The 16452-nt window shown below is 29.0% G+C and overlaps 5 protein-coding genes across 5 annotated transcripts; 2 read left to right on the top strand and 3 right to left on the bottom strand.

Annotated features, from left to right (window-relative positions):
* Positions 1–1082: 1082 nt before the first annotated feature.
* Positions 1083–1706, top strand: GO595_001764 (ras-related protein Rab-11B-like; the record flags this gene model as incomplete). Its single annotated transcript, XM_067914598.1, has 1 exon — positions 1083–1706. One exon carries the CDS (start codon positions 1083–1085, stop codon positions 1704–1706), a length of 624 nt encoding a protein of 207 aa, XP_067778013.1.
* A 352-nt stretch (positions 1707–2058) lies between these two features.
* GO595_001763 (uncharacterized protein) lies at positions 2059–4240 on the top strand (the record flags this gene model as incomplete). Its single annotated transcript, XM_067914597.1, has 2 exons — positions 2059–3729; positions 4235–4240. 2 exons carry the CDS (start codon positions 2059–2061, stop codon positions 4238–4240), a joined length of 1677 nt encoding a protein of 558 aa, XP_067778012.1.
* A 4237-nt stretch (positions 4241–8477) lies between these two features.
* Positions 8478–9083, bottom strand: GO595_001762 (Charged multivesicular body protein 5; the record flags this gene model as incomplete). The annotated part of the gene is made up of 1 exon (XM_067914596.1): positions 8478–9083. The coding sequence occupies one exon, from the start codon at positions 9081–9083 to the stop codon at positions 8478–8480; it is 606 nt and encodes a 201-aa protein (XP_067778011.1).
* A 308-nt stretch (positions 9084–9391) lies between these two features.
* On the bottom strand, positions 9392–11452 carry GO595_001761 (MOSC N-terminal beta barrel domain containing protein; the record flags this gene model as incomplete). Its single annotated transcript, XM_067914595.1, has 1 exon — positions 9392–11452. The coding sequence occupies one exon, from the start codon at positions 11450–11452 to the stop codon at positions 9392–9394; it is 2061 nt and encodes a 686-aa protein (XP_067778010.1).
* Positions 11453–12385: 933 nt separating this feature from the next.
* Positions 12386–12895, bottom strand: GO595_001760 (peptidyl-prolyl cis-trans isomerase; the record flags this gene model as incomplete). The annotated part of the gene is made up of 1 exon (XM_067914594.1): positions 12386–12895. The coding sequence occupies one exon, from the start codon at positions 12893–12895 to the stop codon at positions 12386–12388; it is 510 nt and encodes a 169-aa protein (XP_067778009.1).
* Between the last annotated feature and the right edge of the window lie 3557 nt (positions 12896–16452).

The raw sequence follows: 16452 nt of genomic DNA, 5'->3' as shown, positions 1-16452 counted from the left end.
AAAAGATTTTACATTTCGTCGAGCACGTCGAATGATATTATTTGTTTATGTTATAGTTTTTATTGTCTCATTATTATTTGGGATTATTCCCTATTTAACATATGGAAATCAAATTACAAATGATTCTATTCTTGACGAATATCCTAAAAACGACATAATGACAGTGATAGCTGATGCGATGTATCTAATAATGATATTAATGTCAACTGTAATATTACTTTATCCGGGACAAACTTCATTGTTAAGTATTAGAAGACCTTTAATGAAATATGATAAAATCTCATGGTCAACAATGGGAATTTGTTTCTTGGTTCTGTCAATGTGTTTATCAATATTCTCCGGGTTAACATTCACCGTAATTATGTTCGTGGTCACCGTCCTTTCTTGTCTATACCAGTTTTTGATGCCTGTAGTTTTGATCCTTGCTTCAAAGGGTTTAAAGAGATCTGTGATGTTGAATATAGCAATTGTTTTTATGGTAATTGTTTGTGTGGCAATGTTGGTGTTCACCATTAAAAACACTTTTTTCTGATGTAAAAAATATTTTTTATTTATTTTTAAATCTAAAATAGTGCAACAGAATTAATTCCAATTGGTCAAACATTGCCAATGAGGAAATATAGCCAAAATAAATAGCTTCATCGTGATCTTTTAACAAATTCATGAAATGATAAACTGATTATAATGATTACGAGTACCGTCCAAAAACAATATGAATTAAATCAAATAGACAAGTATTGCAATATATGTTAATATTTTTATTAAACTTTAAGAATTTTGGTGATTTCTGAAATTTTATTTTACCAAGAAATAAGGATGGATAGGGATTTTTCGAGTGACTCAATTAAAAACTTTTTTTTTTTTGCAGTAATGTTTCACTTTTCTGATTCAATACGATTTCCTGCATCAAAAAGCATCTAAACAAAAATTTGGTCTTTTTTTTTTTTTTTTTATATAATATTTAAGTGATATATGTTTGCGTTTATTAAGAGTTGATTATAATTTGCCTTTTAAAATTGGTGCACCCTAAAAAACATTTCAAAATATGCCATAAATCAAAAAAGTGACATAAAATCATTGCGATGGAAAATGAAACCTACAAAATTGTCTTTCTTGGTGACAGTAATGTTGGAAAGACTGCCATTTTAAACCGCTATTGCCTAGACATTTTTGAAGAGGAATCAACTCCAACTGTTGGATTTCAATACAAAATAAAGCATATAAACATAAACGGAAAAAACATCAGATTATTGATTTGGGACACCGCAGGAAGCGAAAAATACAGGGCTCTTACAATGCATTACTATCGAAAGGTTGATGGAGCTTTTTTCGTTTATGACGTCAATGATGTTGATACCTTTGAGAATATAGACAAATTTTGGTTTGAACAGCTTCAACAAAACACAGATTCACTTCACTATGAAGTAATAATTGTTGGAAATAAAACTGATATTCGAGACTTATCAAACCCAGAAAAGGTGGTATCAACAGAGCAAGGAAAAGAACTTGCGCAAAAGCATTCATCACTTTTTATTGAAACAAGTGCTAAAACAGGCAGTTTTGTCGGAGAAGCGTTTGTAGAACTGGTAAGCAGAATCATTGAAAACAGGGAGCAAATGGAGGAGGAAGAAAAAGAACAAACAGATTTGATTGATCTAAAGAAAGTAACTGAGCCTGAACAAAAGGGTAATGGATGTTTTTGCTAATTTCTTGAATAAACAGATTTAAGCAATTCATTTTTAGAAGATTTTAGAAAATAAATTAATTTATAACATATTAAAATTTCTTTGATCAAAGATCTTGATTCCTTTGACATACATTCAGTAAAGAGTTTTGTGTCTAAAACACTAAGAAAACATTTGTTTTTTTGTTTCTTTAGTGTAAATTTTTATACTATTTTATTTTGTCATTACTAATCTTTTATCGTTTTACCGAAAAATGGATAAAGTTCTGAAATTCTCGACTTTTTGATAACGAATAACTTTGCTGAAATTCCGGTTTCTAATTTTTGATAGATTTACAATTTAGTAATTTTAATTAAATTTTTGACAAAAAGCAATGCTTCCACCTGTTTCTATCCCTCCACCACAAGAAATCAACAATTGGAACACATTAAGTAAGCACCCAATTGTAGAAACAGTTTCTCGATCTGTCCCACTTGCCGAATTCATTCGATATCCAAGTGAACAAGAATATAATCGGTATTTATCTAAAAAATCCGAACTACCAGCTTCCGAATGCATTGGAATGATTGAACAATTTTCCAAAAACATTAGTGTTATTGATTCTTTTTTAGCCAAATTTTATGCACTTCGTACTAAGTCACGTCCACTCCTTAGTTATATTGAAAAACTTAAACAGTCTAAAGGCATCACAACGACACCACCAGAATTTCAATCATCACAAGCAAAAGCAGCTGCCAAATCTTTACTTGATCCATTACTTGATTTCCTTAAAGAAGAGCAAGAAGAATGTCTTCAAATCTCGAAAGACATAGCTCGTTTATTTGCCAATGTTGATTTTTGGAAGAAAGGATTTTATGCCGATGTCTTAATAGACAAAATCTGTATACTTTTATTCAAATTAACAGCGTTAGAGCAAATAGCTCCATCCAAGAAAGGTTTAGGGAATGATATTTCATCCTTTATGAAATTTGTTGATGATCCAAATTTATCCAAAGATGTCCAAATTGTCCGTATGTGGATAGCAGACACACGAGTAATCAGTAACACCATCTTAAATGAGCTTAAATCCATTAATGACTCACATCACATGTTAAATCTTTTCAACATCTTCTATAAATACATTCGACAAAAACTTGATGAAGATGAATATATTGAACCTGATATGTTATATGCATATCTTAATGCATTAATTTTCTTTTATCGAGTGTATGATAAGCAAGTTGAAAAAGAAGCAGCCGAGATGCAAAATGTTAAAAAGAAGAAACGAAAGTATATCTTCAAAGGTTTTTCAGATGATCATCGTTATCTAATGAAGCAATTAGTCACGAGTCATCCCAACCTATTATTATTCTTTGAGTTTGCTACTGATATAACATATAACATTCCTAAAGCAGCATTAGCAGAAGTTGGGCCCAAAGCAAATGTTACACCAGTACATCATAAGCAATTACCATTAGATGAATTATTAAAGCAATCACGCGTTAACTTTAATGAATTATCTCATTTAATCACCAAGTTAATCTCAAATGAAAATTCTGCAATTGCTAGTGAAAAATTATTTAAGTTTTTACCGAAAGTATTACATCATGTTTCATCTACATTAAATGCAGTCCGACAAAAACTTTCACAAGTATTAGCAAATCCACCAGCAGCACCGAATACTGAAGAAGGACAAAAGATGACACCATTTGAACGATCTATGAAGATTGGCTTGACAAATGATTTGAACTTATTATTATTAACAATTTGTATATTACGAAGTACAAAAGAATTAATACAATTAAATTTACCATTATTAATGAAATGTATTGGTAAATATATACAACAATATATACAAAACTTTGCATATAATAAAATCCCAGTCTCAATATTACGTAATGAGAAAATCAAAACAACGTTTGGTGCAATCATGGAAAAGTTACGAAGTTTAATTGGTAATTTTAATGAAGAAGAATTTGAGGTTAAAGAGAAGAAGAAATATGGAAAGATTCGACCTAATTCTATAGATTGTTCACCACATATATCATTAATTGAATTATTACGAGTCCAATTACAAAACATTATTAATCCAGAAAGTGAATTTGTAACAAAGGCTTCAATCTTTTCATCAATACCATTAAGTTCTGATGACAAAAAAGAATTTGAATTATTTTTAGAAGATTCGAAATATTTTATATATTTGTTAAAATTACCAGATACTATTGATATAGTATTTGATCAATCTAATTTATATTTTAAAGAACATTATTTAGGTTTACATGAAGTATCATTTTTCCCAGTAACTACTTCATTACCAGTAATATTATCTGATTATGCAATTAAGAATTATCAAAACCCAGAATTAACTAATGCAATATTTTATCCATTAAGTATTTATGATGATGCAGCTTCATGTTCATTACGTTATTTAAAGTCTCAATTTATATATGAAGAAATTAAAGAAGAAGCAAAAATTTGTTTAATGACTATTGTCCGATTAATTACTGATAGTGCATTTCATCCTATTAAACGATTTGCTTCTATACATTATTTAACTAATTCTATGAAAGATTTAATTACTAAAAAGTTATCGAATTCAAGTGCTTTACAAGAAAGTGTCACCGCTATTAAAATTGGAAATATATTACAACAAAATCAATTATATTTATTAGGATGTCAAATTGATACTAAGACATTAATAGCAGAACGTTTGAATGAAATCTTTGATCAAGAAATTACACGTATTATAGATTTAACAGAAAAGTTTGGAGTATTATCAATAATAATCATCACTAATTTATTAAAAATATTAAAGAATACACATTCATTATTTTTACGATTTGGGTTACCTATAATGCCATTTGAAGATTTATTAAGTCGAGTTATGTCTACGGATACACCTAATTCATTACAATCATTATTATTAGTTAATGTTAGTGATCATATGAATAATAATTTACTTAATGATTATTATTTGTTAAATTCACCAACACGATTAATCCCTAAGAAACAACCAAACATTGATATTGCAAATTTATATATTGGTAATATTGGTTATATAATTGCAGAAATCTATTTTAATTCATCAATGTTTGTAACCACTGAAAACTTTCGAGAATTATTTTGGTTTTTAGAAGATGGTTCTATTACTATATTACATTCACAACTCTTAAATACATTAAATGAATTATGTGAAGAGTTTTTAAGTTATTATAAAATTATTCAAGCAAAACTTATTCGTATTAAAGATGCGCCAATTGGTTTAAGTTGTTATCAAGCATTTGATCGATTTGAAGGTGCATATCGATATTTTGTTGGAGATCGAGATGTATTAAATATATTAAGTTGTATGTCACGTATTGGGAATTTATTTATTATCTGTAAAATGATTGATGAAGCTTATGAATTAAAGAATATATCAACAAAAGAAATCGTAACTTTCTTATTAGGGAAAAACCCAATTAAATTACAAGAAAATGATATACATGCAACTGATATATATGAAATATTCGATAAACAATTCCAAGAATCAACTCAAAATTGGTTAAAGGAATTTAAATGGATGCCAAAGGATACCGAAGTAATTCATCCATTTTTATATATTACTTTGGAACATTTCACAAATTTCATTCAGTCAGCAAACGTTTTCAATGAAGTTTCTAATAATTTGTTGGATTTACAATCAATGAAAGGATTCGCAGCTTCTTGGTCTGTGTTGGAGTTCGTATATGAACTAATAGAAGCGTATAGAGAGAAAAACCCTTTGACACCCCAATCTGCTGTACAAGAGTATGGAGAAGGTGTACAATTGTGCGCAGCAGCAATTTTGTTGATTACAAAGCAAAAGACGTTGTACGAGGTGCTGTCAATAGGAGGGAGAATAGAGGCTCACTTAGGAACTGACTTCAACAGCTTGAAGGAGGAAAGAGTGAAACGATTCGCAACGGTGCATAACTTCGTAAACTCGGCGCTGATGTTGTACGCATCAACGCTGGAGCCGATAATAGAAAACATCACTCAGAAATAATGAATGTCAAATGGCGGTTAATTAGTGAAACAAAGCTTTGAATTGACTAAATGCCGAACGTGAAATTGAATGTGGAAATGTTTTACATTAAATACATTTATACTTACATGTTTAATATGAAATTACATGTGTTTTACATTAGAGACATTTATACTTACATGTTTAATATGAAATTACATGTGTTTTACATTAGAGACATTTATACTTACATGTTTAATATGAAATTACATGTGTTTTTACATTAGAGACATTTATACTTACATGTTTAATATGAAATTACATGTGTTTTACATTAGAGACATTTATACTTACATGTTTAATATGAAATTACATGTGTTTTACATTAGAGACATTTATACTTACATGTTTAATATGAAATTACATGTGTTTTACATTAGAGACATTTATACTTACATGTTTAATATGAAATTACATGTGTTTTACATTAGAGACATTTATACTTACATGTTTAATATGAAATTACATGTGTTTTACATTAGAGACATTTATACTTACATGTTTAATATGAAATTACATGTGTTTTACATTAGAGACATTTATACTTACATGTTTAATATGAAATTACATGTGTTTTACATTAGAGACATTTATACTTACATGTTTAATATGAAATTACATGTGTTTTACATTAGAGACATTTATACTTACATGTTTAATATGAAATTACATGTGTTTTACATTAGAGACATTTATACTTACATGTTTAATATGAAATTACATGTGTTTTACATTAGAGACATTTATACTCACCGGTTTAATATGTTAAATTATTCTGAATTATATTTATTTATATTGTTTAAAACTCAAAAAAAATATTTGGAAATTATTACATTTATTTGAAACTTCGCTTAAGTTGGCAGCAAAAAATTCTCATGTAGAAATTGTTCAATAAATTCGTGAAAAATTACCAAGCAAATGTATGTTTTGTTGAGAATAATATTAAAATAATTGTCAAGAATAACTCGCTTAAATTGAAAATATAGATTTGATGAATGAGAAATAATTTATTGAGTTTGATCAAAAGTGAAACATTCAGGAAAAGATATAATAAAAAAATAGAAATACATCAGCGCATGCATACAAACGCAGCAAATGTTATAATTGATTTTTTCAGATTTCATCAATTTTATTTTTCATTCTGCGTATGTCGTTTTAAAGAATATATATTATATATGATAAACCATATGTTATCAGTTACAAATGAATTTTTACAAAATTACAGCAAAAAGATTCAAATTCGTTAATTTCTCCAATTTTGTTTCCACATATTTCTTTATTTTCTGTTTAATGTTCTCTGGTAGTAACTCATATTTCGGAGCTAGTTCGTCTGTTTCCCTTAATGCCTCTTCCTTTGTCAATTCAGGGATATCGAGATCAATTTTTGATGTTGAGCAATCATTCAAAAACCTCAAAAATCCATTTCGATTCATTAAGGATAGCATTGGCATTGAGTTATTCTTAGATCCTCTTGGAAATATTTCGATGTGTGGCCTTTGAACAAAAACAGGAAAAACTAAAGGTGAAGCGTTTCTTAAGTTCATCTGATCCTGTAAAAGTTAATAATTTATGCGAAAATATTTGATGTAAATGAACTTCCGATATCGTTCATCGGTTAGGATATGTGGTTTTCATCCACGGGAGCGGGGTTCGACTCCCCGTATCGGAAAGAATTTTTTTGATTTTTTATTTTCAAACTCATGAGTGTAAAGGATTTTGTTCTATAATTTTGTTGTTATTACTTCTTTGACTCGAGTTTTAATAAGAAGACATTAAAAAAAGCAATAATTAAAATCCATATTTATTATTGTTTTTCATGACTTAAATTGTAACAGCAAGAGAATTTTAATTTTATAATACATATGTTTTATATAAAACTAATATTAGTGATTAATTATTACTCGCATAAAATATTCTACTTAGTGTTACTTAATCTGAGAAAATCAAAATATATTGAGAAAAGATTATAAATTTGTTTGTATATAAATATTTTTATTGAAAACGCTAAGTTAAACTATTATACTCTTCATCATTTTCTTCATAATCTCCCGATATTGACAAAATTTCATCTAATGTATTTTTAGTAATTTGATCACCTATATCAAATATTCCATTTAACTCAATAATTTGAAATTCGTTACCATTTTTCATTAAAATTGGCTTCAAATCCACTGGGAGATCTTTGTTAATATTGATTTTAGTACATTTCCAAAATGATTGAATAACAAAAGCTGCTTTATTTTCAATAAGCTTTTGTCTAATCATCCAAGACTTCCATTTTTTAATGTTTTGATTTTCTGTTTTTTGCATGCTTAGTTCTAATTTTGGAGATGAAATATTCTGTATAAAAGCAAGATCCAATGCCAACAATTCCTTAATTCTTTCTTCGCTCCTATGGATGGATGATAACCTTTTGTTTATGTTTAAAGAGAAAGTTATGGAAGAATTCATTTTTACAAACCAATTTTTTAGTTTGCTTCAACTTAAGAATAAACCATTCAACAAAAAGCACTTTTTGATTTAGGAAAACATTTTTATTTTTCTGTAACACACCAAGCAATTCTTCTTATTAAGTCATGAAAACTATCATATGAACAACAGTGTGCTTTCATTTTTTGTATTCATAAAATATTATTATGTAATTTGATAAAATTATATTTGAACATTTTCTTGAAAAAATGTTATTAGCAAAATAAATTTAAAGAAAATTTCATTGCAACCAAATAAAAATATTGATTTTAATAGAAAAATTAAATGAAAATGATAATTTAGAATGTAATTGTTGGTGGCTCAGTTTCTGCTTCAGTTGAAGTCGTTGCTTCTGTGTCTCCTTCAAGTCCTTCAAGAGAGAAGTCATCTCCTTCCATTAGTCCATCAAGTTCAGCTTCAAGATCTCCTTCATCATATTGTTCACCGATACCACCGGCAAGTAATCCACTAATTTCGTTTGCATCCTCAAGCATGTCCTCCATGTCAAACATTGTATCTTCAACACCTTCGATTGAAATTTGTTTCATTTGCTTTTTCATTGTTTGAGCAGTGGACTTCATTGTGTTGGCTGTTTGAATTGTTGTTTGGATTTGATCTTGGGTGAAAGAGATTTGGTCAAGATTGAATCTTTGTCCTTCCAAAGTATTTTGGTGTGCTTCAAGCATCTTCCTACGCTTAAGAAGCATCATTGCTTGTCTTTTCAAAGCAGCTTGTCTTCCCTTGTTTGCAGGGTTTTTCATATCCCTTGTGATCTTTGCCAATTTCACGTTAATTTCATTAATTTCTTTATCCATATGCGAACTTTTTGCACCAAGTTGTTCTGAAGTTTCTTGGAGTGATGGACCTTGTGGAACTTCTTTCTTTCTTCCGAAAAGGCGTCTCATTTATAAATGATTCTAACCGTCAAAATTCGTACAAAAATTATGTTTTGACGGTTTGTATAAAAAAGTTTCATTTTTTACAGAATTGAATTGAATTCTGTCAAAAATCCCGGTGAGAATTTGGCAAAACTTTCGAAATACTCCAAGAAATCCATAAATACATATAATAAAAGCATATTATAATAATATTATTTATATAACTATAACATATTATAATATTATTTATATAACTATAACACATTATGATATTATTTATTTAACTATAACACATTATAATATTATTATAATAAATATATTTATTTAACTAATTTTTATTTATCTTTGTAATTTATTTCTTCTCCAGTTGATAACGTATAAGTTTTCTTTTGGCAATCAACGTTAAATAGCACTCCGAAAGTCACAGCTCCATTTCTGCCTCTTTCGTATGTTAATTTCTTCAAAGGCTCTCTTAATATCCTTTGGTCCTTTGGGTTGATAGAAGTTGTCATGCATATGATTCTCCATTTCCATTTATCGATCTCCAATCCATGCAAACACAACTTTCCGTCGAGTGTACCTTCTTCAGTGAACGCAGGCGCGCCCGAAAGGATCAAATTCGCTCTAAACCTTAACAAGTCGAAATCGTCTCCAAGGAATTTCAAGCTTTCATAAGTGATTGCCGAAAATGCCATTCTTCCTTCTTCACGACTTTTGACCTTGACCAAGTACAAATATCGGCCCAAGCAATCGAACAAGAAGTCGCTTACACTTTCATCGTATACTAAACCTTGTTCTTTAACTCGATCTGGTGCGTTTTCGTTTTGTTTAAAGTCATTAATTTTGACTTTAAGTGATTTGTCATTACATTTAAGGATAAGTTCATTGTTATCTTCATCAATACTTGCATAAAGTGACATTAAACGCGTCAAATGTGTCGTGGCTGCTAAGTTACCATCGGGGCCGACAAGTTTCCATACGCGATCATATTTAAGTCCATAATCCGAAATTTCCCAATTGTTAGTTTCGAAGCCTAAAGCTCCGACAATTGGAAACACGAATATTTTCATTATCTTTAATGGTAACACAATCTTTCCAACTGGTGGACAAGGTCCATCATTTAGAAATTGTTGCTTAATTAATGATAAAAGACGTTCCGCATCATTCATTGTACTCGTGGCACCAAATGAAATACGAATAGTTCCAACAGGTCTTGATGATATTGTGCATAAATTAGAAATACATTTTCCTCTTTTCTCATTCTCATTCCCTAATGCTGCGATCTCTTCTGGCTTCCATCCTAATGACGTAAAACCTGCTCCAGGATTACAATGCCCACCAAAGCGCGCAATGACTTCGAACACGGAAAAACAAAATTGGATATCATAATGACTTAATAATTCGCCTTTCGTTCCATAGAGATTAAATGAAATTGTTCCGCCATCGCCTTTTTCTCTCGGAGGAGCAAACGTGGCAAGTTTCCGTCCGTTGGAATGTTCCATTTTTTCAAGTTCCGATGCAAAATAATCCGATATTTCAGTCACACGTTGTGATATTGCTTGTTCGGTTCCAAGTAAGCGACGGACTCGAAAGCCTTCAAGTGAGAGCGCTAAGTCTATGTACGAAGGTGTACCTGCTTCAAGTTGTTGATGAAGAAATGGTAAAAGTTTATATTCGCCACTACGTGCACATGAAAATAGAACTGTGCCACCCGCAGGATGCGCATCGTTAAGTAAATGAACCCTATCCCGTCGAACTAAAAGGACTCCGCCATGCGCGCCCGTTAATTTGAGAAGAGAAAGTACTATAAAATCGGGTTTATAGGTGGAAAGATCAGGTACAGTGGAAGCGGCGGCATCAAAAATTACTATGCCATCATCTTCTTGGAATTTGGGAATCCATGATAAAGGATACTTATGACCACTAAAATTGGATTGATATGGATATGCAAAGACTTGGCGGTGGTGGTTTGGATCCTTAGTAGGAAAATCAAAAACACATTCAACATTTGTATTATGACTTTCAGCAAAACTTCGAAGACCAAAAATACTATTATGATTATCATATAAATACGAAAACTTGGTGGTGGCGTCCCATTTAAATAATTCCCCAATAATATGAATTGAGTGTGAGGCATTTTGGGTAAAAATTACAGAATAAACACCTGGATTAGTACCAAGAACATTACATACAACGGACCTAAGATCTTCCATGTCTGATATTGGTTGAGAAATTTGTCCACTGGAATGTGGATTTGCATGACAATCAGCTGTTAATTCCGCTAATAGTTTTGTTTGGGATTTACACATAACCATTGAACCAGCATAGTCGACATAAATTTTGTCTTTGAGATGTGGATATTCTTTTTCGAGTACTTCTTCGAATTTTGGCTCCATTGGAAATAACGATCAATAATCACTCAATTTCACATCACCTTATATCAGATAGCGTTTTTTGGAACGTTCTGCCAACAAATATAAAATATTAACTTATACAAAAATAACACATTTACTATTAGAGGATCCTAAGTTTTTTTTTTTTTTTTTTTTATGAACAATAATTTCTTTAAAAAAAGTAATTATCAGATTACTATTTTTTTAAAAAAAGTAATTACTTAGGTTTTTTTTTTTTTTCAAAAAAAATCTCAATAAAAACAAGATATATAAACACGTAACGCAATTTTTAACATTGAGCTCATGCTTTATAAAGCATGTTTAAATAATCTTTTAAATTTAAAACAAAAATAGTTATAAAAGAATACACACCTTTGACTCTTTTTGTGATTTGATATTTAAGAGTTTCTTTTCTTTGATTTCACATCCTTCATCATTTTCTGAATCTTCAACTAACAAAATCATATCTGAAGATCCATTATCTGGTAGGAGCATATATGGTGAAAATTCTTCTTCTTGGTTATTTTCATTCTGCTTGTTGTTTTTATTTTCTGGTTTTTCTTGTTCTTCCATTCTGGTAATAACGTTTTTTAACGAACAAAGTTTTCCAAACGCTTTTAAATTTAAATTTTCTACTTTAATCCAAATTATTTTAGGGAACTTTAATTATAAGACATAAAGTTTTCTTGTTAAAAAGGTAACCTTTAACAATCAAAAAAAAATTGTTTTCGATAAATCAGTCATACTTTCATTTTTGTGAATCAAGTTTCTAATGCTATCCTACAGTTTGATTCCAATGATTAAAGTCATATATCGTAAAATTAAGAACATGTAATTAGTCTTTGCAGCAATGAGCAAAACCAATAAACATTTATTTTAAAAAATAACAGCTTCTATCAAAAAAAAAAAAGATTTTAAGGTCTGCTGGTGATTTACTTAAAGTTGACCACAATCAGAAATGATGCATTGCTTGCTTGTTTTACCAGATTGTGAGCCTTGTCTTTCGAGTTCTTTGACAACGTTCATACCTTCAACAACTTTGCCGAAGACAACATGCTTTCCATCAAGCCAATCAGTCTTAACTGTTGTGATGAAGAATTGTGAACCGTTGGTGTTTGGTCCAGCGTTAGCCATGGAAAGAATTCCTGGGCCGGTGTGCTTGAGCTTGAAGTTTTCATCTGCGAATTTGGATCCATAGATTGATTCACCACCTGTTCCATTTCCTCTTGTGAAATCACCACCTTGGATCATGAAGTTAGGGATGATTCTATGGAAGACACAGCCCTTATATGAGAGTTTCTTTGATGGAGTGCTTTTTTCGCCAGTGCAAAGGCAACGGAAGTTTTCTGCTGTTCTTGGAACAACGTCAGCAAAAAGCTCAAAGACAATGCGGCCGGCTGGTTGTCCACCGATTGAAACATCGAAGTAAACGCGTGGGTTTGACATCAAAGTGAAATGACAAAACAGCCTTTCTCTGAAATTTGAAATAAACTGCTTCTTGCCAGCCAAAGACTTTTCGTAAAATATAAACGTCTTAATTTCTAAAGTTTATTTCATTAATTGATTATAATGATATCATTAGAGAAACAAAACTCACAAATGACACCAAATCAAGACCAAGATGAATGGGAAACATTACTATCAATTAAAAATATAATTTTTGAATTGAATGAAGAAAATATCATTGAATCAGCTAATTCAATAATTAAAATATTTAATAATAATTTCCCATACTCACTAAATCTAATAATTTGTCAAATGATATATATAGTAATCACTATAAAAAATTATAAGGCTGATATATATTTGGATTTTATGAAGGAAATTGAAACGTTTGAAGAGGACAATAAAATCGATTCAAAAATTTTTTCTGTATTCACAGATTTTCTACTTCCGGAAAACAGTCCTAAATCAAATTATTTTATTGAAAACATGATTGAACGTAATATTCTTGATCCAAAAATTATTCAAAATGTTTACAGCCCCTATTTTATACATCTTCTATCAGATGAAACAATTAAAGAAATGGAAGGAGATTTTTATTTCGAAAAAATTATGGAAAACTACGAAGAGCTATCAAAGAATGATTGGGAACTTCATAAGAAATTTATCCATGAAATGGTTAATCCCAATGAAATTGCAAAAATAATCCGAAATGATGAAATAGAAAAACTTCAAGAAATATCATCACAACCAAATTTTGATTTTAATCAAAGAATTGAACCATCAATTTATGAAATAAATTCATTTATTAACAAATCTGATGTTACACTTGTTAACTATGCAGCATTTTTTGGATCAATTAAATGTTTTAAATTCTTAGTAATTAATGGTTCGGATATAACACACACAGGTTCATATGCAATTTTAGGAGGAAATCTTGAAATTATTCATTTATGTATGCAAAGTCATTCATCATTCAATAGTGCGTATTTTCGCACAATTGAATTTCATAAAAATGATATGTTCCATTATCTTTATGAAAAAAAAAAAAACATATGAAATACAAAAATTAAAATATATTGGGGAAACATGTATTTTATTTCATAATTATGATATTTTAACATTTTTAATTGAAAAAGGAATGAAAATTAATGATATTGCATCATTACTTGTTCGAAATATATTTTTGTTTAAATATTTTACTAAAAAATATCAAATTCCAAGTCATGCTTTTTTTCCATGTACATCGAGTAATTATGAAATTGTTAAATATATTTTAGAACAAAAAGGAATTGATATCAATGCTAAAGATATTTATTAGTTTTATTTCATATTTATAATAGTATTTTAATATTTTGAAATAATATTTGGGAATTATTCAGAATATTTCAAACAGAACTTATTATTGCATCTTCACTTGACTTTACAGAAATCGTTAAATTACTTCTTGAACAAGAAGGAATTGATTTTAATGCGAAAGATATTTATTTGTTTTATTTAAAATTTATTTTAATAATTTAATATTTCAAAATAATATTTGGAAATTATTTAAATTATTTTATACAGCACTTATTTGGGCATCTACAAACGGTTACATAGAAACTGTTAAATTACTTCTTGAACAAGAAGGAATTGATTTTAATGCTAAAGATATTTATTTGTTTTATTTAATATTTATTTTAATAATTTGGTATTTCAAAATAATATTTGGAAATTATTTAAATTATTTTGGACAGCACTTATGAAAGCATCTTGGAATGGTCATACAGAAATCGTTAAATTACTTCTTGAACAAAAAGATATTGATATTAATGCTAAAGATATTTATTTGTTTTATTTATAATTTATTTTAATAATTTTCTATTTCAAAATAATATTTGGAAATTATTTAAATTATTTTGGACAGCACTTATGAAAGCATCTTGGAATGGTCATACAGAAATCGTTAAATTACTTCTTGAACAAAAAGATATTGATATTAATGCTAAAGATATTTATTTGTTTTATTTATAATTTATTTTAATAATTTTCTATTTCAAAATAATATTTGGAAATTATTTGAATTATTTAAAACAGCACTTATTTTTGCATCTAAAAATGGTCATATAGAAATAGTTAAACTTCTGGAAATAACTAAATTATGAACAGGTGAGAATTGTCATAAGCAATAACATTAATAAGCAACTTTATAATTCTTATATTTTTATAAAAGTTAAACATTAATCATGAAAATGTTTTAAAACACAAAAAGTATTATTCCTTACATTTAACTATAACTTTGAGCATTCTATCATAGGGCATTTCATATTAATTATTTCAGGTCCATTTTCATCATATTCTTTTCTTGTAATTAACATTTGCTTAAATTCTTCAGCTGCTCCTTTACATGTTATATGTTGTTTTTTTGGCGGTAAACTGATTTTAACGTTCGCTGATGGCGCCAAATCCGAAATTTCTTTCTCGAGTCGCTCAGGGAAACCTTTTAACAGTGTCATTTCTCCTGAGATGACAATGTTTGAAAATAGTTCGTTTTTGTTTTCGATGTTACTTTTCATGATGGTTTCATATATAGTCTTAGGGATACTATCGGATTTAATTCCGTTTAGTTCGGGTTTAAAGAGAAGTTCAGGTGCTGTAAAAACCTGATCCGAAAATGTATTCATTGATTCATCGGGATATTCAATTTGAATATCATATTGATGAGAAGAATACTTTTGAAGCACAGATTCATAATCATAAGCAAAATAAAACTATTTGTTTTTGATGTCGTTAAGAAATGTTCATAGAATTTTGAGAAATAAAATAAATCGTTCATTTTAACAAGATTTTTGAAATAATCAAAAATGCTTTGGCTGGAAAGCTTTTTGTTTATAATAAGGCTGGATGGTTGACCTTTGTGTATCAATGTAAAACAACTGAAATCATTATTATCAAAAACAAGCCCTGTACTACTGTTAGTGGCATAAATTGGAAGTACACCTTGAGAGTGAGTAAAAAATGATGGTGTGTTAAACGTTTCAAAAATAATTTGGATAAGTTTTTCTCTGTTATCCTTCGAATTTCCAGGAGCTTCTGTAACAAATACTGGTTGTTCGGATGGATTGGAATTTATTTTGCCGAACGAAAAATTAAGAATTTTTCAAAATCACCCCAATTATTAATATACCCATCTTGAATTGGACGATGAAATATGCACACTCCAGCTTTATCTATGGCATCCTTTCCAAAGTAATAAACAGGATCATGTTTTTTTAAAAAATCAAATTTTGCATATCCAAATAATGTTGGAATTAATTTTGGGGTTTCGCTACTAGCGTATCCAGCTTGTGTCGTACTTGTTTTCATATCAATAACTATTGTATTGCCTTCTTCCTTTTAGAAACAAATATTACAACAATAATTTTTAGAGGAAAATGAATTTATTGCAATCATTAATGTCAGAAATAATTTGATTAATGTTCTGAATCCATTTCACTTTCAGGTGGTTGCATAAGTACCATCATTAATATATAAAATTTGTATTATTTTTTAACATTTTATTTCACGCAAACGAAAATTAA

Source organism: Histomonas meleagridis, assembly GCF_020186115.1.
Source record: "Histomonas meleagridis strain 2922-C6/04-10x chromosome Unknown contig_15, whole genome shotgun sequence".
Classification (NCBI taxonomy): domain Eukaryota; phylum Parabasalia; order Tritrichomonadida; family Dientamoebidae; genus Histomonas; species Histomonas meleagridis.
Note: the sequence above shows the minus strand (reverse complement) of the source record. Positions and strands in the feature narration are given on the sequence as shown.